Source organism: Heptranchias perlo, unplaced genomic scaffold, assembly GCF_035084215.1.
Source record: "Heptranchias perlo isolate sHepPer1 unplaced genomic scaffold, sHepPer1.hap1 HAP1_SCAFFOLD_351, whole genome shotgun sequence".
Classification (NCBI taxonomy): Eukaryota; Metazoa; Chordata; class Chondrichthyes; order Hexanchiformes; family Hexanchidae; genus Heptranchias; species Heptranchias perlo.
This window is the reverse complement of record NW_027139363.1, coordinates 17636-45198: the sequence shown is the minus strand read 5'-3', so window position 1 is coordinate 45198 and position 27563 is coordinate 17636. Positions and strand designations below refer to the sequence as shown.

General features: G+C 50.1%; 1 protein-coding gene and 1 long non-coding RNA gene across 2 annotated transcripts in view; one reads left to right on the top strand and one right to left on the bottom strand.

Annotated features, from left to right (window-relative positions):
* Positions 1–23093, top strand: part of LOC137311553 (uncharacterized) — an 88705-nt gene extending 65612 nt beyond the window's left edge. The window contains exons 2-3 of the long non-coding RNA XR_010960461.1: positions 8956–9027; positions 22887–23093. This is a non-coding gene — a long non-coding RNA (uncharacterized lncRNA). The remainder of the gene's footprint in view (positions 1–8955; positions 9028–22886) is intronic.
* A 1664-nt stretch (positions 23094–24757) lies between these two features.
* On the bottom strand, positions 24758–25759 carry LOC137311552 (uncharacterized protein in mobD 3'region-like; the record flags this gene model as incomplete). Its single annotated transcript, XM_067978677.1, has 1 exon — positions 24758–25759. A coding segment is annotated over one exon (1002 nt), but the record flags the coding sequence as incomplete, so codon positions are not given.
* Positions 25760–27563: the final 1804 nt, after the last annotated feature.

Here is a 27563-nt window from a genome sequence, read left to right as displayed (position 1 = left end):
TCGATAAACACGGTGCTGTTGTCCCGGGACTGTGTTCGATAAACACAGGGCTGTTGTCCCAGGACTGTGTTCGATAAACACGGTGATGTTGTCCCAGGACTGTGTTCGATAAACACGGTGCTGTTGTCCCAGGACTGTGTTCGATAAACACAGTGCTGTTATCCCGGGACTGTGTTCGATAAACACGGTGCTGTTGTCCCAGGACTGTGTTCGATAAACACGGTGCTGTTGTCCCGGGACTGTGTTCGATAAACACAGGGCTGTTGTCCCAGGACTGTGTTCGATAAACACAGTGCTGTTATCCCGGGACTGTGTTCGATAAACACGGTGCTGTTGTCCCAGGACTGTGTTCGATAAACACGGTGCTGTTGTCCCGGGACTGTGTTCGATAAACACGTTGCTGTTGTCCCAGGACTGTGTTCGATAAACACGGTGCTGTTGTCCCGGGTCTGTGTTCGATAAACACGGTGCTGTTGTCCCGGGACTGTGTTCGATAAACACAGTGCTGTTATCCCGGGACTGTGTTCGATAAACACGGTGCTGTTGTCCCAGGACTGTGTTCGATAAACATGGTGCTGTTGTCCCGGGACTGTGTTCGATAAACACGGTGCTGTTGTCCCAGGACTGTGTTCGATAAACACAGTGCTGTTATCCCGGGATTGTGTTCGATAAACACGGTGCTGTTGTCCCAGGACTGTGTTCGATAAACACGGTGCTTTTGTCCCGGGACTTTGTTCGATAAACACGGTGCTGTTGTCCCAGGACTGTGTTCGATAAACACGGTGCTGTTGTCCCGGGACTGTGTTCGATAAACACGGTGCTGTTGTCCCGGGACTGTGTTCGATAAACACGGTGCTGTTGTCCCAGGACTGTGTTCGATAAACACGGTGCTGTTGTCCCAGGACTGTGTTCGATAAACACGGTGCTGTTGTCCCGGGACTGTGTTCGATAAACACAGGGCTGTTGTCCCGGGACTGTGTTCGATAAACACGCTGCTGTTGTCCCAGTACTGTGTTCGATAAACACGGTGCTGTTGTCCCAGGACTGTGTTCGATAAACACAGGGCTGTTGTCCCAGGACTGTGTTCGATAAACACGGTGCTGTTGTCCCGGGACTGTGTTCGATAAACACAGTGCTGTTGTCCCAGGACTGTGTTCGATAAACACGGTGCTGTTGTCCCGGGACTGTGTTCGATAAACACGGTGCTCTTGTCCCGGGACTGTGTTCGATAAACACGGTGCTCTTGTCCCGGGACTGTGTTCGATAAACACGCTGCTGTTGTCCCAGTACTGTGTTCGATAAACACGGTGCTGTTGTCCCAGGACTGTGTTCGATAAACACAGGGCTGTTGTCCCAGGACTGTGTTCGATAAACACGGTGCTGTTGTCCCGGGACTGTGTTCGATAAACACAGTGCTGTTGTCCCAGGACTGTGTTCGATAAACACGGTGCTGTTGTCCCGGGACTGTGTTCGATAAACACGGTGCTCTTGTCCCGGGACTGTGTTCGATAAACACGGTGCTGTTGTCCCGGGACTGTGTTCGATAAACACGGTGCTGTTGTCCCGGGACTGTGTTCGATAAACACAGGGCTGTTGTCCCAGGACTGTGTTCGATAAACACGGTGATGTTGTCCCAGGACTGTGTTCGATAAACACGGTGCTGTTGTCCCAGGACTGTGTTCGATAAACACAGTGCTGTTATCCCGGGACTGTGTTCGATAAACACGGTGCTGTTGTCCCAGGACTGTGTTCGATAAACACGGTGCTGTTGTCCCGGGACTGTGTTCGATAAACACGGTGCTGTTGTCCCAGGACTGTGTTCGATAAACACAGTGCTGTTATCCCGGGACTGTGTTCGATAAACACGGTGCTGTTGTCCCAGGACTGTGTTCGATAAACACGGTGCTGTTGTCCCGGGACTGTGTTCGATAAACACGTTGCTGTTGTCCCAGGACTGTGTTCGATAAACACGGTGCTGTTGTCCCGGGTCTGTGTTCGATAAACACGGTGCTGTTGTCCCGGGACTGTGTTCGATAAACACAGTGCTGTTATCCCGGGACTGTGTTCGATAAACACGGTGCTGTTGTCCCAGGACTGTGTTCGATAAACATGGTGCTGTTGTCCCGGGACTGTGTTCGATAAACACGGTGCTGTTGTCCCAGGACTGTGTTCGATAAACACAGTGCTGTTATCCCGGGATTGTGTTCGATAAACACGGTGCTGTTGTCCCAGGACTGTGTTCGATAAACACGGTGCTTTTGTCCCGGGACTTTGTTCGATAAACACGGTGCTGTTGTCCCAGGACTGTGTTCGATAAACACGGTGCTGTTGTCCCGGGACTGTGTTCGATAAACACGGTGCTGTTGTCCCGGGACTGTGTTCGATAAACACAGGGCTGTTGTCCCAGGACTGTGTTCGATAAACACGGTGATGTTGTCCCAGGACTGTGTTCGATAAACACGGTGCTGTTGTCCCGGGACTGTGTTCGATAAACACGGTGCTGTTATCCCGGGACTGTGTTCGATAAACACGGTGCTGTTGTCCCAGGACTGTGTTCGATAAACACGGTGCTGTTGTCCCGGGACTGTGTTCGATAAACACGGTGCTGTTGTCCCTGGACTGTGTTCGATAAACACGGTGCTGTTGTCCCGGGACTGTGTTCGATAAACACGGTGCTGTTGTCCCGGGACTGTGTTCGATAAACACGGTGCTGTTGTCCCGGGACTGTGTTCGATAAACACGGTGCTCTTGTCCCGGGACTGTGTTCGATAAACACGGTGCTGTTGTCCCGGGACTGTGTTCGATAAACACGGTGCTGTTGTCCCGGGACTGTGTTCGATAAACACAGGGCTGTTGTCCCAGGACTGTGTTCGATAAACACGGTGATGTTGTCCCAGGACTGTGTTCGATAAACACGGTGCTGTTGTCCCAGGACTGTGTTCGATAAACACAGTGCTGTTATCCCGGGACTGTGTTCGATAAACACGGTGCTGTTGTCCCAGGACTGTGTTCGATAAACACGGTGCTGTTGTCCCGGGACTGTGTTCGATAAACACAGGGCTGTTGTCCCAGGACTGTGTTCGATAAACACAGTGCTGTTATCCCGGGACTGTGTTCGATAAACACGGTGCTGTTGTCCCAGGACTGTGTTCGATAAACACGGTGCTGTTGTCCCGGGACTGTGTTCGATAAACACGTTGCTGTTGTCCCAGGACTGTGTTCGATAAACACGGTGCTGTTGTCCCGGGTCTGTGTTCGATAAACACGGTGCTGTTGTCCCGGGACTGTGTTTGATAAACACAGTGCTGTTATCCCGGGACTGTGTTCGATAAACACGGTGCTGTTGTCCCAGGACTGTGTTCGATAAACATGGTGCTGTTGTCCCGGGACTGTGTTCGATAAACACGGTGCTGTTGTCCCAGGACTGTGTTCGATAAACACAGTGCTGTTATCCCGGGATTGTGTTCGATAAACACGGTGCTGTTGTCCCAGGACTGTGTTCGATAAACACGGTGCTTTTGTCCCGGGACTTTGTTCGATAAACACGGTGCTGTTGTCCCAGGACTGTGTTCGATAAACACGGTGCTGTTGTCCCGGGACTGTGTTCGATAAACACGGTGCTGTTGTCCCGGGACTGTGTTCGATAAACACGGTGCTGTTGTCCCAGGACTGTGTTCGATAAACACGGTGCTGTTGTCCCAGGACTGTGTTCGATAAACACGGTGCTGTTGTCCCGGGACTGTGTTCGATAAACACAGGGCTGTTGTCCCGGGACTGTGTTCGATAAACACGCTGCTGTTGTCCCAGTACTGTGTTCGATAAACACGGTGCTGTTGTCCCAGGACTGTGTTCGATAAACACAGGGCTGTTGTCCCAGGACTGTGTTCGATAAACACGGTGCTGTTGTCCCGGGACTGTGTTCGATAAACACAGTGCTGTTGTCCCAGGACTGTGTTCGATAAACACGGTGCTGTTGTCCCGGGACTGTGTTCGATAAACACGGTGCTCTTGTCCCGGGACTGTGTTCGATAAACACGGTGCTCTTGTCCCGGGACTGTGTTCGATAAACACGCTGCTGTTGTCCCAGTACTGTGTTCGATAAACACGGTGCTGTTGTCCCAGGACTGTGTTCGATAAACACAGGGCTGTTGTCCCAGGACTGTGTTCGATAAACACGGTGCTGTTGTCCCGGGACTGTGTTCGATAAACACAGTGCTGTTGTCCCAGGACTGTGTTCGATAAACACGGTGCTGTTGTCCCGGGACTGTGTTCGATAAACACGGTGCTCTTGTCCCGGGACTGTGTTCGATAAACACGGTGCTGTTGTCCCGGGACTGTGTTCGATAAACACGGTGCTGTTGTCCCGGGACTGTGTTCGATAAACACAGGGCTGTTGTCCCAGGACTGTGTTCGATAAACACGGTGATGTTGTCCCAGGACTGTGTTCGATAAACACGGTGCTGTTGTCCCAGGACTGTGTTCGATAAACACAGTGCTGTTATCCCGGGACTGTGTTCGATAAACACGGTGCTGTTGTCCCAGGACTGTGTTCGATAAACACGGTGCTGTTGTCCCGGGACTGTGTTCGATAAACACGGTGCTGTTGTCCCAGGACTGTGTTCGATAAACACAGTGCTGTTATCCCGGGACTGTGTTCGATAAACACGGTGCTGTTGTCCCAGGACTGTGTTCGATAAACACGGTGCTGTTGTCCCGGGACTGTGTTCGATAAACACGTTGCTGTTGTCCCAGGACTGTGTTCGATAAACACGGTGCTGTTGTCCCGGGTCTGTGTTCGATAAACACGGTGCTGTTGTCCCGGGACTGTGTTCGATAAACACAGTGCTGTTATCCCGGGACTGTGTTCGATAAACACGGTGCTGTTGTCCCAGGACTGTGTTCGATAAACATGGTGCTGTTGTCCCGGGACTGTGTTCGATAAACACGGTGCTGTTGTCCCAGGACTGTGTTCGATAAACACAGTGCTGTTATCCCGGGATTGTGTTCGATAAACACGGTGCTGTTGTCCCAGGACTGTGTTCGATAAACACGGTGCTTTTGTCCCGGGACTTTGTTCGATAAACACGGTGCTGTTGTCCCAGGACTGTGTTCGATAAACACGGTGCTGTTGTCCCGGGACTGTGTTCGATAAACACGGTGCTGTTGTCCCGGGACTGTGTTCGATAAACACGGTGCTGTTGTCCCGGGACTGTGTTCGATAAACACGGTGCTGTTGTCCCAGGACTGTGTTCGATAAACACGGTGCTGTTGTCCCAGGACTGTGTTCGATAAACACGGTGCTGTTGTCCCGGGTCTGTGTTCGATAAACACGGTGCTGTTGTCCCGGGACTGTGTTCGATAAACACAGTGCTGTTATCCCGGGACTGTGTTCGATAAACACGGTGCTGTTGTCCCAGGACTGTGTTCGATAAACATGGTGCTGTTGTCCCGGGACTGTGTTCGATAAACACGGTGCTGTTGTCCCAGGACTGTGTTCGATAAACACAGTGCTGTTATCCCGGGACTGTGTTCGATAAACACGGTGCTGTTGTCCCGGGACTGTGTTCGATAAACACGGTGCTGTTGTCCCAGGACTGTGTTCGATAAACACGGTGCTTTTGTCCCGGGACTTTGTTCGATAAACACGGTGCTGTTGTCCCAGGACTGTGTTCGATAAACACGGTGCTTTTGTCCCAGGACTGTGTTCGATAAACACGGTGCTTTTGTCCCGGGACTTTGTTCGATAAACACGGTGCTGTTGTCCCAGGACTGTGTTCGATAAACACGGTGCTGTTGTCCCGGGACTGTGTTCGATAAACACGGTGCTGTTGTCCCGGGACTGTGTTCGATAAACACGGTGCTGTTGTCCCGGGACTGTGTTCGATAAACACGGTGCTGTTGTCCCAGGACTGTGTTCGATAAACACGGTGCTGTTGTCCCGGGACTGTGTTCGATAAACACAGGGCTGTTGTCCCGGGACTGTGTTCGATAAACACGCTGCTGTTGTCCCAGTACTGTGTTCGATAAACACGGTGCTGTTGTCCCAGGACTGTGTTCGATAAACACAGGGCTGTTGTCCCAGGACTGTGTTCGATAAACACGGTGCTGTTGTCCCGGGACTGTGTTCGATAAACACGGTGCTGTTGTCCCAGGACTGTGTACGATAAACACAGTGCTGTTGTCCCGGGACTGTGTTCGATAAACACGGTGCTGTTGTCCCAGGACTGTGTTCGATAAACACGGTGCTGTTGTCCCGGGACTGTGTTCGATAAACACGGTGCTGTTGTCCCGGGACTGTGTTCGATAAACACGGTGCTGTTGTCCCAGGACTGTGTTCGATAAACACGGTGTTGTTGTCCCAGGACTGTGTTCGATAAACACGTTGCTGTTGTCCCGGGACTGTGTTCGATAAACACGGTGCTGTTGTCCCAGGACTGCATTCTATCAATAGTTTTGGATAGTTTGGGATTGATACAGGACTATGGGGAGAGAGTGGGGCAGTGGGATTAGTTTGGGGATTGATACAGGACTATGGGGAGAGAGTGGGGCAGTGGGATTAGTTTGGGATTGATACAGGACTATGGGGAGAGAGCGGAGCAGTGGGATTAGTTTGGGATTGATACAGGACTATGGGGAGAGAGTGGGGCAGTGGGATTCGTTTGGGATTGATACAGGACTATGGGGAGAGAGCGGAGCAGTGGGATTAGTTTGGGATTGATACAGGACTATGGGGAGAGAGTGGGGCAGTGGGATTAGTTTGGGATTGATACAGGACTATGGGGAGAGAGTGGGGCAGTGGGATTAGTTTGGGGATTGATACAGGGCTATGGGGAGAGAGTGGGGCAGTGGGATTAGTTTGGGGATTGATACAGGACTATGGAGAGAGAGCGGAGCAGTGGGATTAGTTTGGGATTGATACAGGGCTATGGGGAGAGAGTGGGGCAGTGGGATTAGTTTGGGATTGATACAGGACTATGGGGAGAGAGTGGGGCAGTGGGATTAGTTTGGGGATTGATACAGGACTATGGGGAGAGAGCGGAGCAGTGGGATTAGTTTGGGATTGATACAGGACTATGGGGAGAGTGGGGCAGTGGGATTAGTTTGGGATTGATACAGGACTATGGGGAGAGTGGGGCAGTGGGATTAGTTTGGGATTGATACAGGACTATGGGGAGAGAGTGGGGCAGTGGGATTAGTTTGGGATTGATACAGGACTATGGGGAGAGTGGGGCAGTGGGATTAGTTTGGGATTGATACAGGACTATGGGGAGAGAGCGGAGCAGTGGGATTAGTTTGGGATTGATACAGGACTATGGGGAGAGAGTGGGGCAGTGGGATTAGTTTGGGATTGATACAGGACTATGGGGAAAGAGTGGGGCAGTGGGATTAGTTTGGGATTGATACAGGACTATGGGGAGAGAGTGGGGCAGTGGGATTAGTTTGGGATTGATACAGGACTATGGGGAGAGAGTGGGGCAGTGGGATTCGTTTGGGATTGATACAGGGCTATGGGGAGAGAGTGGGGCAGTGGGATTAGTTTGGGATTGATACAGGGCTATGGGGAGAGAGTGGGGCAGTGGGATTAGTTTGGGATTGATACAGGACTATGGGGAGAGAGCGGAGCAGTGGGATTAGTTTGGGATTGATACAGGACTATGGGGAGAGAGTGGGGCAGTGGGATTAGTTTGGGATTGATACAGGACTATGGGGAGAGAGTGGGGCAGTGGGATTAGTTTGGGATTGATACAGGACTATGGGGAGAGAGTGGGGCAGTGGGATTAGTTTGGGATTGATACAGGACTATGGGGAGAGAGTGGGGCAGTGGGATTAGTTTGGGATTGATACAGGACTATGGGGGGAGAGTGGGGCAGTGGGATTAGTTTGGGGATTGATACAGGACTATGGGGAGAGTGGGGCAGTGGGATTGTTTGGGATTGAAACAGGACTATGGGGAGAGAGTGGGGCAGTGGGATTAGTTTGGGGATTGATACAGGACTATGGGGAGAGAGTGGGGCAGTGGGATTAGTTTGGGGATTGATACAGGACTATGGGGAGAGAGTGGGGCAGTGGGATTAGTTTGGGATTGATATAGAAAAGAGTTGGTACAAACACAATGGTCCGAATGGCCTCTTTCTGTGCTTTTAACATCCGTGCCAGGCTAGCAGGGTGTTCAGCACTAAGTGAGCAGGAGCAAATCTTCAAAAACGCTTGATGTTGAGATGTCGGGGTTACGCACAGAGCACCTCCCGTCTTCATACACAGGCTGGTGATTTCTGGGACTGGGTGCTGGTCACTGGGACTGGGTGCTGGTCACTGGGACTGGGTGCTGGTCATTGGGACTGGGTGCTGGTCATTGGGTCTGGGTGCTGGTCTCTGGGACTGGGTGCTGGTCTCTGGGACTGGGTGCTGGTCTCTGGGACTGGGTGCTGGTCTCTGGGACTGGGTGCTGGTAACTGGGACTGGGTGCTGGTCACTGGGACTGGGTGCTGGTCACTGGGACTGGGTGCTGGTCTCTTGGACTGGGTGCTGGTCTCTCGGTCTGGGTGCTGGTCTCTGGGTCTGGGTGCTGGTCTCTGGGACTGGGTGCTGGTCACTGGGACTGGGTGCTGGTCACTGGGTCTGGGTGCTGGTCTCTGGGACTGGGTGCTGGTCACTTGGACTGGGAGCTGGTCTCTGGGTCTGGGTGCTGGTCTCTGGGTCTGGGTGCTGGTCTCTGGGACTGGGTGCTGGTCTCTGGGACTGGGTGCTGGTCTCTGGGTCTGGGTGCTGGTCTCTGGGACTGGGTGCTCCTCTCTGGGTCTGGGTGCTGGTCTCTGGGACTGGGTGCTGGTCACTTGGACTGGGTGCTGGTCTCTGGGACTGGGTGCTGGTCTCTGGGACTGGGTGCTGGTCTCTGGGACTGGGTGCTCCTCTCTGGGTCTGGGTGCTGTCACTCCTCACTGCTTTCTGTTGCAGGTTTGGGCATTCCGTTATGTCCAGGTGTTGTGAGGAAGATGTCCACAGTATCTGCCACTGATATCGGTTATGGTAAGAGATTCTGTTCTCCAATTAGACCCCGGCACCAGGCTTTACTGGGGTTTTAACACCAACACAATTACTCTGCTCACGACTGAAAATGTTGAAACCCTGTTTTATTTGCTCTGTTGTTACACCAATTTTCTGCCCCCAATATTTTATTCAAGTGGCCAGATTTTGTGTGTGAGATTTACCAGGGAATTGTTTTGGAGTCGGGGGGAGGGGGTGGTGAAATCAGAGTTCACCCTGATCCTGTTCTCACCTTACAAACAGACACACTCACACACACACACAGACACACACACAGACACACACAGACACACTCACACACACACACAGACACACACAGACACACACACAGACACACACACACAGACACACTCACACACACACACAGACACACTCACACACACACACAGACACACACACAGACAGACACACAATGACACACACAAACAGACACACACACACAAACAGACAGACACACTCACACACACACAGACACACACACAGACAGACACACAATGACACACACAAACAGACAGACACACACACACATGCACAATGACACACACACAGACAGACACACTCACACACACACACAGACACACACACAGACAGACACACAATGACACACACAAACAGACACACACACACAAACAGACAGACACACTCACACACACACAGACACACACACAGACAGACACACAATGACACACACAAACAGACAGACACACACACACATGCACAATGACACACACACAGACAGACACACTCACACACACACACAGACACACACACACACACACACACAATGACACACACACAGACAGACACACTCACACATGCACAATGACACACACACAGACAGACACACTCACACACACACACAGACACACACACACACACACACAATGACACACACACAAACAGACACACTCACACACACACAATGACACACACACAGACAGACACACAATGACACACACAAACAGACAGACACACTCACACACACACAATGACACACGCACAGACAGACACACAATGACACACACAAACAGACAGACACACACACACACATGCACAATGACACACACACAGACAGACACACTCACACACACACAGACACACACACACACACACAATGACACACACACAGACAGACACACTCACACACACACAGACACACTCACACAGACACACACACAGACACACACACACACAATGACACACACACAGACAGATACAGATGGACACATAAGAACATAAGAAATAGGAGCAGGAGTAGGCCATTCGGCCCCTCGAGCCTGCTCCACCATTCAATCAGATCATGGCTGATCTTCAACCTCAACTCCACTTTCCTGCCTGATCCCCATATCCCTTGATTCCCCGAGAGTCCAAAAATCTATTGATCTCAGCCTTGAATATACTCAACGACTGAGCATCCACAGCCCTCTGGGGTAGAAAATTCCAAAGATTCACAACCCTCAGTGTGAAGAAATTCCTCCTCATCTCAGTCTTAAATGTCCGACCCCTTATCCTAAGACTATGCCCCCGAGTTCCAGACTCTCCAACCAGGGGAAACATCCTCTCAGCATCTACCCTGTCAAGCCCCCTCAGAATCTTATATGATTCAATGAGATCACCTCTCATTCTTCTAAACTCCAGAGAGTGTGGGCCCATTCTACTCAATCTCTCCTCATAGGACAACCCTCTCATCCCAGGAATCAATCTAGTGAACCTTCGTTGCACCCCCTCTAAGGCAAGTATATCCTTCCTTAGATAAGGAGATCAAAACTGTACACAGTACTCCAGGTGAGGTCTCACCAAAGCCCTGTACAATTGTAGTAAGACTTCCTTACTCTTATACTCCAACATCCTTGCAATAAAGGCCAAGATGCCATTTCCCTTCCTAATTGCCTGCTGTACCTGCATGTTAACTTTTTGTGTTCCTTGTACAAAGACACCCAGATCTCTCTGAATACCAACATTTAATAGTTTCTCACCATTTAAAAAATATTATGTTTTTCTATTCTTCCTACCAAAGTGAATAACCTCACATTTCCCCACATTATACTCCATCTGCCACCTTCTTGCCCACTCACTTAACCTGGCTATGTCCATTTGCAGACTCTTTGTGTCCTCCTCACAGTTTACTTTCCCACCTAGCTTTGTATCGTCAGTAAACTTGGATACATTACACTCGGTCCCTTCATCTAAGTCATTAATATAGATTGTAAATAGCTGAGGCCCAAGCACTGATCCCTGCGGCACCCCACTAGTTACAGCCTGCCAACCCGAAAATGACCCGTTTATTCCTACTCTCTGTTTTCTGTCCGTTATCCAATCCTCTACCCATGCTGATATATTAACCCCCAACCCCATGAGCCCTTATCTTGTGTAACCACCTTATCAAATGCTTTTTGAAAATCCAAATATACTACATCCACTGGTTCCCCTTTATCTACCCTGCTAGTTACACCCTCAAAAAACTCTAATAGATTTGTCAAACACAATTTCCCTTTCATAAAACCATGTTGACTCTGCCTAATCATATGATGATTTTCTAAGTGCTCTGTCATTATGTCCTTAATAATAGAGTCTAGCATTTCCCCTACTACTGATGTCAGGCTAACTGGCCTGCAGTTCCCTGTTTTCTCTCTCCCTCCTTTCTTGAATAGTGGGGTGACATTTGCTACCTTCCAATCCACAGGGACCATTCTAGAATCTAGGGAATCCTGGAAGATCAAAACCAATACATCCACTATCTCTGCCTCCACCTCTTTTAAAACCCTTTCTAAAACTTTTTCTTTACTAATCTTAATTACTTTAAGTTCCTCCCTCTCATTAGACCCTTGGTTCCCCACTATTTCCAGCATGTTTTTTGTGTCTTCTACTGTGAACACAGATATAAAATATTTGTTTAACTTCTCTGCCATTTCCTGATTCCCCATTATTATTTCTCCAGTCTCAGCCTCTAAGGGACCAACGTTTACTTTCACTAATCTCCTCCTTTATACTTACTTGTAGAAGCTCTTACAATCGGTTTTTATATTTCTTGCTAGTTTACTCTCATATTCTATTTTCTCACACACACACAGACACACAGATGTAGACACAGACACAGAGACATGCACAGACACAGAGAGACACACACACACACGCACACAGACACACACACAGACACAAACACACACACACACTCACACATACACACTCACAGAGACACAGACACACACACAGAGACACAGACACACACACACATACACACAGACACACTGACACAGAGACACAGACACACACACACACTGACACAGACACACACACATACACAGAGACACACTCACACAGAGACACACACACACACACAGACACACACACATACACAGAGACACACTCACACAGAGACACTCACACACACAGACACACACACATACACAGAGACACACTCACACAGAGACACACACACATACACAGAGACACACTCACACAGAGACACACACACACACAGACACACACACACACAGACACACACACATACACAGAGACACACTCACACAGAGACACACACACACAGAGACACACACACACACACAGACACACACACATACACAGAGACACACTCACACAGAGACACACACACACAGACACACACACACATACCCAGAGACACACTCACACAGAGACACACACACACAGAGACACACACACACACAGACACACACACATACACAGAGACACACTCACACAGAGACACTCACACACACACAGACACACACACTGACACAGAGACACACACACACACACATACACAGAGACACACTCACACAGAGACACAGACACACACACACATACACACTGACACAGACACACACACACTGACACAGAGACACACACACACACACAGACACACACACACACACACAGACACACACACATACACAGAGACACACTCACACAGAGACACACACACACAGAGACACACTCACACAGAGACACACACATACACAGAGACACACTCACACAGAGACACACACACACAGCACACACACTCACACAGAGACACACTCACACAGACACACACACACGCAGACACACACACATACACAGAGACACACTCACACAGAGACACACACACACACACAGACACACACACATACACAGAGACACACTCACACAGAGACACAGACACACACACACACATACACACTGACACAGAGACACAGACACACACACACTGACACAGAGACACACACACACACACACAGACACACACACACACACACACAGACACACACACATACACAGAGACACACTCACACAGAGACACACACACACACAGACACACTCACACAGACACACGCACACAGACATACACACACACACACTCACACAGAGACGCACTCACAAACACACACACAGAGACACAGACACACACACTGCCACAGAGACACACACAGACACAGACACACTCACACAGAGACACACACACAGACACAGACACACTCACACAGAGACACACACACAGACACACACACACGCACACAGACACACACACACACAGACACACTCACACAGAGACACACACACAGACACACACACACACAGAGACACACACACACACAGACACACTCACACGCACACAGACATACACACACACACACACTCACACAGAGACGCACTCACAAACACACACACACGCACACAGACACACACACACACAGACACACTCACACAGAGACACAGACACACACACATACACACAGACACACACACACACAGACACACACACACAGACACACGCACACAGACACACACACACACAGACACACACACACAGACATACAAAGACACACACACACACAGACACACACACAGACACACGCACACAGACACACACACACACAGACACACGCACACAGACACACACACACACAGACACAGACATACAAAGACACACACACACACAGACACACATGCACAGAAACACAGACAGACACACAGACACAGACAGAGACAGACACATACACAGATACACACAGACAGGCACAAACACCGCGACAGACAGAGACACTCAGACACACACACACACAGGAACAGACACACAGAGACACACACAGACAGACACAGAGATACGGAGACATACACATGGACACACATGTGTGAGGCAGGGGCCCAGGGAGCAGGATCCCTGGCTGATGTTTCTCCCACTTCCTATTGCAGGAGTGAAGGGAGAGGATGTGGAGGCTGATTTGTAATGCTGCACCTGAGGTCAAACTAACTCAGAACAGACCTGGAATTAAAGCTCGATCTTTCCTCCTCTCTCTGGATCAGCTTTATAAATTCTCCTTCTTGCTGTGTTTTGTCCAGGAGCACTGAGAACCCTCACTGAACCCCCCAGTCAGCAAAATACTCTCACACAAACTGCAATTACAATTCCATCGCAGTCACAAATCAGCCTGACCTCACACCCACTCTCTCATTCTCCACACAATACACTGCTCTGTGGGAACGTCAGAGTCCAGGGAACCAACAGGCTGTGGACAGACGGGAGGGTCAGGGAAGGTTAAACAGGACTGTAGACAGACGGGAGGGCAGGGGAAGGTTAAACAGGACTGTAGACAGACGGGAGGGTAGGGGAAGGTTAAACAGGACTGTAGACAGACGGGAGGGTCAGGGAAGGTTAAACAGGACTGTGGACAGACGGGAGGGTAGGGTAAGGTTAAACAGAACTGTGGACAGAAGGGAGGGTAGGGTAAGGTTAAACAGGACTGTGGACAGACGGGAGGGTAGGGTAAGGTTAAACAGGACTGTGGACAGACGGGAGGGTAGGGTAAGGTTAAACAGGACTGTAGACAGACGGGAGGGTAAGGGAAGGTTAAACAGGACTGTGGACAGACGGGAGGGTAGGGTAAGGTTAAACAGGACTGTAGACAGACGGGAGGGTAGGGTAAGGTTAAACAGGACTGTAGACAGACGGGAGGGTCAGGGAAGGTTAAACAGGACTGTGGACAGACGGGAGGGTAGGGTAAGGTTAAACAGGACTGTAGACAGACGGGAGGGTAGGGTAAGGTTAAACAGGACTGTGGACAGACGGGAGGGTAGGGGAAGGTTAAACAGGACTGTGGACAGACGGGAGGGTAGGGTAAGGTTAAACAGGACTGTAGACAGACGGGAGGGTAGGGTAAGGTTAAACAGGACTGTAGACAGACGGGAGGGTAGGGTAAGGTTAAACAGGACTGTAGACAGACGGGAGGGTAGGGTAAGGTTAAACAGGACTGTAGACAGACGGGAGGGTAGGGTAAGGTTAAACAGGACTGTAGACAGACGGGAGGGTAGGGTAAGGTTAAACAGGACTGTGGACAGACGGGAGGGTAAGGGAAGGTTAAACAGGACTGTAGACAGACGGGAGGGTAAGGGAAGGTTAAACAGGACTGTAGACAGACGGGAGGGTAAGGGAAGGTTAAACAGGACTGTAGACAGACGGGAGGGTAGGGGAAGGTTAAACAGGACTGTAGACAGACGGGAGGGTCAGGGAAGGTTAAACAGGACTGTAGACAGACGGGAGGGTAGGGGAAGGTTAAACAGGACTGTGGACAGACGGGGGGGGTCAGGGGAAGGTTAAACAGGACTGTAGACAGACGGGAGGGTCAGGGAAGGTTAAACAGGACTGTAGACAGACGGGAGGGTCAGGGAAGGTTAAACAGGACTGTGGACAGACGGGAGGGTAAGGGAAGGTTAAACAGGACTGTAGACAGACGGGAGGGTCAGGGAAGGTTAAACAGGACTGTGGACAGACGGGAGGGTCAGGGAAGGTTAAACAGGACTGTAGACAGACGGGAGGGTCAGGGTAAGGGTGGTGTCTGGGTGAGGTCACCCAGCTCTCACTGCTATACATGGGGACCAGACCGTCACTAATCCGTCAAGATACATAATCTCAAATATCATTTTCTCTAAAAGAGTTGTGATTTGTTGGAAAGTGTGTGTGTGGACATGTGTGTGCATATGATTGTATGTATACACGTGCACTAGTGCATGTACATGTGTACACATGTCCACGAGTGTGTATGTATGCGTGCGCACAACTATGTATGCCTGTGTGCACAAGTGTGTGTACGTGTGTGCATGACTGTGTCTATGTGTGTGCACAAGTGTGTGTTTGTGTGTGCACGAGTGTGTGTTTGTATGTGCACGAGTGTGTGTGTGTGCACGAGTGTGTGTACGTGTGCGCACGAGTGTGTGTACGTGTGCGCACGAGTGTGTGTACGTGTGCGCACGAGTGTGTGTATGTCTGTACACGAGTGAGTGCGCACGTGGCAATCAGGTGAAGAGACGATTGGGCTTGGATGTGATACTCCCCATGGTCAAATAGCCCACTGATTCTCACTGTCTCGGCTCACACAGGGACCGTGGCCTCTTGGCTGTGTCCCATCGAACCCGTATACCTGACTCAACAAACCCCCCTCCTCCCATCCCACCATTACCAGCACAATCCAGCACCTTTCGGGGAGAAGGGGACAAAAATTGGGGAATCAATAAACGTGAAAGCTGACCTTCAGAGTTTTAGTTTTGCGAACAGAGAGCTCTTGGTTGTTTCTGGGATTTTGCCTGGACTTCAGGGTCCTGAATCAGGGTCTAGAATGAGACGGGGAGCTGGATGAAGGACATCAAAAGCTCCCGTTTATACCGTGCCTTTAATGGAGTAAAATGTCCCAAGGCCCTTCCCAGGGGCGATTATCAAACAAAACTTAACACCGAGCCACATAAGGAGATATTAGGACAGGTGACCAAAAGCCTGGTCAAAGAGGGAGGTTTTAAGGAGCGTCTTAAAGGAGGAGAGAGAGGTAGAGAGAGGGAGAGGTTTAGGGAGGGAATTCCAGAGCTCAGGGCCTCGGCAGCTGAAGGCATGGCCGCCAATGGTGGAGTGATTAAAATCGGGGATGGACAAGAGGCCAGAATTGGGGGAGTGCAGAGATCTCGGAGGGTTGTAGGGCTGGAGGAGGTTACAGAGATCTCGGAGGGTCGTAGGGCTGGAGGAGGTTACAGAGATCTCAGAGGGTTGTGGGGCTGGAGGAGGTTACAGAGATCTCAGAGGGTTGTAGGGCTGGAGGAGGTTACAGAGATCTCGGAGGGTTGTAGGGCTGGAGGAGGTTACAGAGATCTCGGAGGGTTGTAGGGCTGGAGGAGGTTACAGAGATCTCGGAGGGTCGTAGGGCTGGAGGAGGTTACAGAGATCTCAGAGGGTTGTAGGGCTGGAGGAGGTTACAGAGATCTCGGAGTGTTGTAGGGCTGGAGGAGGTTACAGAGATCTCAGAGGGTTGTGGGGCTGGAGGAGGTTACAGAGATCTCGGAGGGTCACAGGGATGGAGGAGGTTACAGAGATCTCAGAGGGTTGTAGGGCTGGAGGAGGTTACAGAGATCTCAGAGGGTCATCGGGCTGGAGGAGGTTACAGAGATCTCGGAGGGTCGTAGGGCTGGAGGAGGTTACAGAGATCTCGGGGGGTTGTAGGGCTGGAGGAGGTTACAGAGATCTCGGAGGGTCACAGGGATGGAGGAGGTTACAGAGATCTCGGAGGGTCCCAGGGATGGAGGAGGTTTCAGAGATAGGGAGGGGACGAGGCCATGGGGGGATTTGAACACAAGGGTGTGAACTTTAAAATGGAGGCGTCGTCAATGGAGGTCAGCGAGCACAGCTATTCCCTCCCTCCAAATCCCCACATTCCTAAACTCCCCAACACTACGGGGAGACAGATGAGTGTGAGGACCCAGTCTGTCGAGCCCCTGAATCTGGCACTGACACACTCTGGGAATTTCCTGTCGGCCTGCGGCCCCCGGAGGGGTTGATTGGAGCTGTGGCTGTGAGGCATTGCCCTCTCGCTGCTCAGCTGTGTTCCTGCTCTCTGTTGCCTGGTCCCCTTTTGCCCAGTGCCCTGTGTGTCAGCAATGCTCTGTGACTGCCACTCACTCAGTCAGCTTGGGGTAAGGCTGCAGGAGACACCCGACTGGCCGGCAATACCTAATTACAGTGCCAGCATTTGCAGTGTGAGCAGCCCCTCACCGCAAGACCACAGGATCATACCAGACAAGCAAGGCCGTTCGGCCCATCTTAATTCATCCATCCAGACAGATCCTAACACCCCCGCATTGAAAAATCCAATTCTTTCTTCAATGATTCTGGGGCTTTTCCTTCCACTCCTGTATCTGGGAGTCAGTTCCAGATGTTGATCACACTCTGTGTGGGGGAGTTTTTCCTGATATCAGTTCAGCAATTACCCTTCATTCATTTGAACCTGTGTCCCCTTCTCCTGCTCCCACTCCTTAATTTAATGTAATATTCCTGATTTACCTTTTCCTTTCCATTAACTGTCTCATATCCCTCGAGAAAATCACCTCTCCAGTCTTTCCTCATCACCAGACCCCTGATACCGGTGATCAGACTCCTGGCTCTTCTCTGCACCGCCTCCAGTGGTTGAATATCTCCCTTGTGTCTCGAAACCAGGACCAGACCCAGTGCTCAGGGTCCATTCCCCCCAGAGCCCCCGTACAGTTTGATCAGGACCAGACCCAGTGCTCAGGATCCATTCCTCCCAGAGCCCCGTACAGTTTGATCAGGACCAGACCCAGTGCTCAGGGTCCATTCCTCCCAGAGCCCCGTACAGTTTGATCAGGACCAGACCCAGTGCTCAGGGTCCGTTCCTCCCAGAGCCCCCGTACAGTTTGATCAGGACCAGACCCAGTGCTCAGGATCCATTCCCCCCAGAGCCCCGTACAGTTTGATCAGGACCAGACCCAGTGCTCAGGGTCCATTCCTCCCAGAGTCCCCGTACAGTGTGATCAGGACCAGACCCAGTGCTCAGGGTCCATTCCTCCCAGAGCCTCGTACAGTGTGATCAGGACCAGACCCAGTGCTCAGGGTCCATTCCTCCCAGAGTCCCCGTACAGTTTGATCAGGACCAGACCCAGTGCTCAGGGTCCGTTCCTCCCAGAGTCCCCGTACAGTTTGATCAGGACCAGACCCAGTGCGCAGGGTCCATTCCCCCCAGAGTCCCCGTACAGTTTGATCAGGACCAGACCCAGTGCTCAGGGTCCATTCCCCCCCAGAGCCCCGTACAGTTTGATCAGGACCAGACCCAGTGCTCAGGGTCCGTTCCTCCCAGAGCCCCGTACAGTTTGATCAGGACCAGACCCAGTGCTCAGGGTCCATTCCTCCCAGAGCCCCGTACAGTTTGATCAGGACCAGACCCAGTGCTCAGGATCCATTCCCCCCAGAGCCCCGTACAGTGTGATCAGGACCAGACCCAGTGCTCAGGGTCCATTCCTCCCAGAGCCCCGTACAGTTTGATCAGGACCAGACCCAGTGCTCAGGGTCCGTTCCCCCCAGAGCCCCGTACAGTGTGATCAGGACCAGACCCAGTGCTCAGGGTCCATTCCCCCCAGAGCCCCGTACAGTGTGATCAGGACCAGACCCAGTGCTCAGGGTCCATTCCCCCCAGAGCCTCGTACAGTGTGATCAGGACCAGACCCAGTGCTCAGGGTCCATTCCCCCCAGAGCCCCGTACAGTGTGATCAGGACCAGACCCAGTGCTCAGGGTCCATTCCTCCCAGAGCCCCGTACAGTGTGATCAGGACCAGACCCAGTGCTCAGGGTCCATTCCCCCCAGAGCCCCGTACAGTGTGATCAGGACCAGACCCAGTGCTCAGGGTCCATTCCCCCCAGAGCCCCGTACAGTGTGATCAGGACCAGACCCAGTGCTCAGGGTCCATTCCCCCCAGAGCCTCGTACAGTGTGATCAGGACCAGACCCAGTGCTCAGGGTCCATTCCCCCCAGAGCCCCGTACAGTTTGATCAGGACCAGACCCAGTGCTCAGGGTCCATTCCCCCCAGAGCCCCGTACAGTGTGATCAGGACCAGACCCAGTGCTCAGGGTCCATTCCCCCCAGAGCCCCGTACAGTGTGATCAGGACCAGACCCAGTGCTCAGGGTCCATTCCCCCCCTGAGCCCCGTACAGTGTGATCAGGACCAGACCCAGTGCTCAGGGTCCATTCCCCCCAGAGCCCCGTACAGTGTGATCAGGACTCACTCTGACTTGTGTCTTACTGTTTTGACTATTCTTCAACATCCTATTGGCTTGATTGCTGCTCTCCATTGATTGGATGTGTTGAGTGTTGAGTTGCTCTCCATTGATTGGATGTGTTGAGTTGCTCTCCATTGATTGGATGTGTTGAGTGTTGATTTGCTCTCCATTGATTGGATGTGTTGAGTTGCTCTTCATTGATTGGATGGGTTGAGTGTTGAGTTGCTCTCCATTGATTGGATGTGTTGAGTTGCTCTCCATTGATTGGATGTGTTGAGTTGCTCTCCATTGATTGGATGTGTTGAGTGTTGATTTGCTCTCCATTGATTGGATGTGTTGAGTTGCTCTTCATTGATTGGATGGGTTGAGTGTTGAGTTGCTCTCCATTGATTGGATGTGTTGAGTTGCTCTCCATTGATTGGATGTGTTGAGTTGCTCTCCATTGATTGGATGTGTTGAGTGTTGAGTTGCTCTCCATTGATTGGATGTGTTGAGTTGCTCTTCATTGATTGGATGTGTTGAGTGTTGAGTTGCTCTCCATTGATTGGATGTGTTGAGTTGCTCTCCATTGATTGGATGTGTTGAGTGTTGAGTTGCTCTCCATTGATTGGATGTGTTGAGTGTTGAGTTGCTCTCCATTGATTGGATGTGTTGAGTGTTGAGTTGCTCTCCATTGATTGGATGTGTTGAGTGTTGAGTTGCTCTCCATTGATTGGATGTGTTGAGTTGCTCTTCATTGATTGGATGTGTTGAGTGTTGAGTTGCTCTCCATTGATTGGATGTGTTGAGTTGCTCTCCATTGATTGGATGTGTTGAGTGTTGAGTTGCTCTCCATTGATTGGATGTGTTGAGTTGCTCTTCATTGATTGGATGTGTTGAGTGATGAGATGCTCTTCATTGATTGGATGTGTTGAGTTGCTCTGCATTGATTGGATGTGTTGAGTGTTGAGTTGCTCTCCATTGATTGGATGTGTTGAGTGTTGAGTTGCTCTCCATTGATTGGATGTGTTGAGTTGCTCTCCATTGATTGGATGTGTTGAGTGTTGAGTTGCTCTCCATTGATTGGATGTGTTGAGTGTTGAGTTGCTCTCCATTGATTGGATGTGTTGAGTTGCTCTTCATTGATTGGATGTGTTGAGTGTTGAGTTGCTCTCCATTGATTGGATGTGTTGAGTTGCTCTCCATTGATTGGATGTGTTGAGTGTTGAGTTGCTCTCCATTGATTGGATGTGTTGAGTTGCTCTTCATTGATTGGATGTGTTGAGTGATGAGATGCTCTTCATTGATTGGATGTGTTGAGTTGCTCTGCATTGATTGGATGTGTTGAGTTGCTCTGCATTGATTGGATGTGTTGAGTGTTGAGTTGCTGTTTCACCCCATTAATGGAGTCGATGTAATGGCCATTTGTCCTTCCTGTGTCCAGTAGTTTCCAGTTGTCTGTATTAATTTCCGTCTCTCAATGTTCTGCCCACTCTCACATCTTGCCCACCTCATTCTGTAATTTCCCATTTGCCTCTCATTCCTATTTTCACCCCTTTTCCCAGCTTGCTGGGAGTGCTGGACTCACGACCTTGCTGCATTGTCTTATAGTCATCAATAATATGAAGGTGATGTGTCTCCCCCACTCAAAACTCAACCCCCCATCTCTACAATGTAGATACAGACCCCTTCGAACCTCTTGAGCCCAGGCACTGAGTGTTGGCAAGCTATTCGATTGCATGAGGCACCGCAACCGAGCCCGATCCCTTCTTCACAAACTGTCCCACACAGGGGAATTTTCCAGGGGGGGGGGTGTGGGAGTCACAGGCTAGTGATCAACAATGGGAAGCTGGGCTGATTTCCCCCTTGCTAACCTGGGAGTACTGAGGCTAATAGTAGCCCCCCACCCCCTCACCCTCATCCTACCTGAGATCAGCTAACTCAGAGAATGTGAGGGATGGGACAGGGGGCCTTCCTGTACCACTCAGCTGCACTAAGGGACTCCGGCCTAGGGGGGCCGACAGTGCCCCTGTCAGTCCGCTGACGAGTCGGGTTCCTGTCTGTAAATGAGACAGGCACCCTGATCAGATCCAGGCCCCAGCACTCCCTCAGCTCGCACCGAGAATTCCCAGACGCCGAGGCTGAGAGGCTGCGGGGGCTGTTGGCGGGGTGGGGGGTCGGGAAGCTGAGACTGCGATCTGTCACTCCACCAAAATGGTTCACAGTCTGACTGCACTAAGTTGCTCCGTGCTGCGGTGGTCATTGGATGTTTCTGAGTGTGTGATAGATCAAACATTACAGCCGACAGTCACAGTCAGCTTTGGCTCGGTGGTACTGCCCCCAAGTCCGAAGGTCGCGGATCTTAAGCCCCACTCCAGAGACTTGAGCAGAAAATCTGGTCATGGAATAAACACTTGGGTTGGGGTTGAGACATGGGTGAAGCAAACGCTGATTTCACACAAGCTGCCTGTGTTGACATGGCAGTGAGTGCACTCCGAGAGTAATTCATCGGGCTGAGAAATGGGATATATGAATGCAAGATAGAATCGTACAGCACAGGAGGAGGCCGTTCGGCCCGTCGTGCCTGTGCTGGCTCTTTGAAAGAGCTCTCCAATTAGTCCCACTCCCCTGCTCTTTCCCCTTAACCCTGTAAATTTTTTCCCTTCAAGTATTTCTCCGATTCCCTTTTGAAAGTTATTGTTGAATCTGCTTCCACCGCCCTCTCAGGCAGTGAGTTCCAGACCCTCACAACTCGCTGCGTGAGAACCCTCTGGTTCTTTTCAAAAGTAACATTTGCCAACCCTCGTGCCTTGCAGGAGATAACAGAGTGTTTCTGCACATATCGAACCCGCTGCTGGAATCGAGCAGGGATCTCCCCAACAGCAGGATTTGTGCAGCGAGAGGCTACGAGAGGGAAGCAAATGGTCCACTCAGTCCCGCAGGATCCCAGGACCGAGTGGCTCACAGCTGCTGCAATACAAGTGTGAAAATAGAGACCGGGGTCTCCCCTTCCACCAACCACAGCCTGGGTAAGGAAGCTGATTGTTCGATGTCCATGGGGACTGCGCAGTCCGCGACTCCCCATACAGCCGCACACTGCAAACAAGCTGCAGGGGATAGGCCTTCACAATGCTTTATGAAGGAGGGGAGTGAGGTAGCAAGGGGCAGGGATGAGGAGGAGAGTTAATAAGGGGAGCGATTAGGGAGAAGGGTACCACGGGGAGGAGAGGGGGAGAGGGGTAACATGGGGAGGGTGGATTTAAGAACATAAGAACATAAGAAATAGGAGCAGGAGTAGGCCATTCGGCCCCTCGAGCCTGCTCCGCCATTCAATCAGATCATGGCTGATCTTCAACCTCAACTCCACTTTCCTGCCTGATCCCCATATCCCTTGATTCCCCAAGAGTCCAAAAATCTATCGATTTCAGCCTTGAATATACTCAGTGACTCAGCATCCACAGCCCTCTGGGGTAGAGAATTCCAAAGATTCACAACCCTCTGAGTGAAGAAATTCCTCTTCATCTCAGTCTTAAATGTCCGACCCCTTATTCTGAGACTATGTCCCCTAGTTCGAGACTCTCCAACCAGGGGAAACATCCTCTCAGCATTTACCCTGTCAAGCCCTCACGGAATCTTATATGATTCAATGAGATCACCTCTCATTCTTCTAAACTCCAGAGAGTATAGGCCCATTCTACTCAATCTCTCCACATAGGACAACCCTCTCATCCCAGGAATTAATCTAGTGAACCTTCGTTGCACCCCCCCAAGGCAAGTATATCCTTCCCTAGATAAGGAGACCAAAACTGTACACAGTACTCCAGGTGAGGTCTCACCAAAGCCCTGTACAATTGTAGTAAGACTTCCTTAACTTGTACTCCATCACCCTTGCAATAAAGGCCAACATGCCATTTCCCTTCCTAATTGCCTGCTGTACCTGCATGTTAACTTTTTGTGTTTCTTGTACAAAGACACCCAGATCTCTCTGAATACCAACATTTAATAGTTTCTCACCATTTAAAAAATATTCTGTTTTTCTATTCTTCCTACCAAAGTGAATAACCTCACATTTCCCCACATTATACTCCATCTGCCACCTTCTTGCCCACTCACTTAACCTGACTCTATCCCTTTGCAGACTCTTTGTGTCCTCCTCACAGCTTACTTTCCCACCTAGCTTTGTATCATCAGCAAACTTGGATACATTACACTCGGTCCCTTCATCTAAGTCATTAATATAGATTGTAAATAGCTGAGGCCCAAGCACTGATCCCTGCGGCACCCCACTAGTTACAGCCTGCCAACCCGAAAATGACCCGTTTATCCCTACTCTGTTTTCTGTCTGTTAACCAATCCTCTATCCATGCTGATATATTAACCCCAACCCCATGAGCCCTTATCTTGTGTAACATCTTTTTACGTGGCTCCTTATCAAAAGCATTTTGAAAATCCAAATATACGACATCCACTGGTTCCCCTTTATCTACCCTGCTCGTTACACCCTCAAAAAACTCTGATAGATTTGTCAAACACGATTTCCCCTTCATAAATCCGTGTTGATTTAGCAGTTGATATAAACCAACACCAAGAGAGGAAACTGAGGACCCTGCGGAGAGACTGATTTACCTGCAGCAGACGGGCAGACGGGCAGACTGACAGGCACTGAGCTGCAGGACTCGGCTGCCATCTAGTGGCCGAGGTCAGTAACGATCTGACAGAGCTCACAATTGTTCAGCTGGGAGTGACAGAGCTCACAATTGTTCAGCTGGGAGTGACAGAGCTCACAATTGTTCAGCTGGGAGTGACAGAGCTCACAATTGTTCAGGTAGGAGTAACAGAGCTCACAATTGTTCAGGTAGGAGTAACAGAGCTCACAATTGTTCAGGTAGGAGTAACAGAGCTCACAATTGTTCAGGTAGGAGCGACAGAGCTCACAATTCTTCAGGTAGGAGTGACAGAGCTCACAACTGTTCAAGAAGGAGTGACAGAGGTCAAAATTTTTCAGGTAGGAGTGACAGAGCTCACAATTGTTCAGGTAGGAGCGACAGAGCTCACAATTCTTCAGGTAGGAGTAACAGAGCTCACAATTGTTCAGGTAGGAGCGACAGAGCTCACAATTCTTCAGGTAGGAGTGACAGAGCTCACAATTGTTCAGGTAGGAGCGACAGAGCTCACAATTCTTCAGGTAGGAGTAACAGAGCTCACAACTGTTCAAGAAGGAGTGACAGAGGTCAAAATTTTTCAGGTAGGAGTGACAGAGCTCACAATTGTTCAGGTAGGAGCGACAGAGCTCACAATTCTTCAGGTAGGAGTAACAGAGCTCACAATTGTTCAGGGAGGAGTGACAGAGCTCACAACTGTTCAGGTAGGAGTGACAGAGCTCACAATTGTTCAGGAAGGAGTGACAGAGCTCACAATTGTTCAGAGAGGAGCGACAGAGCTCACAATTGTTCAGATAGGAGTGACAGAGTTCACAATTGTTCAGGTAGGAGTGACAGAGCTCACAATTCTTCAGGTAGGAGTAACAGAGCTCACAATTGTTCAGGTAGGAGTAAGAGAGCTCACAATTGTTCAGGTAGGAGTAACAGAGCTCAAAATTGTTCAGGTAGGAGTGACAGGGCTCACAATTGTTCAGGTAGGAGTAACAGAGCTCACAACTGTTCAGGAAGGAGTGACAGGGCTCACAATTCTACAGGTAGGAGGAACAGAACTCACTATTGTTCAGGTAGGAGTAAGAGAGCTCACAATTGTTCAGGTAGGAGTAACAGAGCTCACAATTGTTCAGGAAGGAGTGACAGGGCTCACAATTGTTCAGGTAGGAGTGACAGAGCTCACAATTCTACAGGTAGGAGGAAAAGAGCTCACTATTGTTCAGGTCGGAGTGTCAGAGCTCACAACTGTTCAGGTAGGAGTAACGAATCTCACAACTGTTCAGGTAGGAATAACGGAGCTCACAACTGTTCAGGTAGGAATAACGGAGCTCACAACTGTTCAGGTAGGAGTGACAGTGCTCACAATTGTTCAGGTAGGAGTAACAGAGCTCACAATTGTTCAGGGACGAGTGAAAGAGCTCGCAATTGTTCAGGTAGGAGTGACAGAGCTCACAATTGTTCAGGTAGGAGTGACAGAGCTCACAATTGTTCAGGAAGGAGTGACAGAGCTCACAGTTGCTCAGACAGGAGTGACAGAGCTCACAATTGTTCAGATAGGAGTGACACAGCTTACAATTGTTCAGATAGGAGTGACAGAGCTCACAATTGTTCAGGTAGGAGTGACAAAGCTCAGCTTCATGTTCAGAAAAGTTTCACACGGATTGTATCTGTGTGGTCAGAAAATGATGATCAGATATCCCGTGAAAGTCCCTCCTATTCACAGTGTGTAATCTGTTCACTGACAGTCCCTATTCACAGTGTGTAATCTGTTCACTGACAGTCCCTATTCACACTGTGTAATCTGTTCACTGACAGTCCCTATTCACAGTGTGTAATCTGTTCACTGACAGTCCCTATTCACACTGTGTAATCTGTTCACTGACAGTCCCTATTCACACCGTGTAATCTGTTCACTGACAGTCCCTATTCACACTGTGTAATCTGTTCACTGACAGTCCCTATTCACACTGTGTAATCTGTTCACTGACAGTCCCTATTCACACTGTGTCATCTGTTCACTGACAGTCCCTATTCACACTGTGTAATCTGTTCACTGACAGTCCCTATTCACACTGTGTAATCTGTTCACTGACAGTCCCTATTCACACTGTGTAATCTGTTCACTGACAGTCCCTGTTCACAGTGTGTAATCTGTTCACTGACCGTCCCTATTCACACTGTGTAATCTGTTCACTGACAGTCCCTATTCACACTGTGTAATCTGTTCACTGACAGTCCCTATTCACACTGTGTAATCTGTTCACTGACAGTCCCTATTCACACTGTGTAATCTGTTCACTGACAGTCCCTGTTCACAGTGTGTAATCTGTTCACTGACAGTCCCTATTCACACTGTGTAATCTGTTCACTGACAGTCCCTATTCACACTGTGTAATCTGTTCACTGACAGTCCCTATTCACAGTGTGTAATCTGTTCACTGACAGTCCCTATTCACAGTGTGTAATCTGTTCACTGACAGTCCCTATTCACACCGTGTAATCTGTTCACTGACAGTCCCTATTCACACTGTGTAATCTGTTCACTGACAGTCCCTATTCACACTGTGTAATCTGTTCACTGACAGTCCCTATTCACACTGTGTCATCTGTTCACTGACAGTCCCTATTCACACTGTGTAATCTGTTCACTGACAGTCCCTATTCACACTGTGTAATCTGTTCACTGACAGTCCCTATTCACACTGTGTAATCTGTTCACTGACAGTCCCTGTTCACAGTGTGTAATCTGTTCACTGACCGTCCCTATTCACACTGTGTAATCTGTTCACTGACAGTCCCTATTCACACTGTGTAATCTGTTCACTGACAGTCCCTATTCAC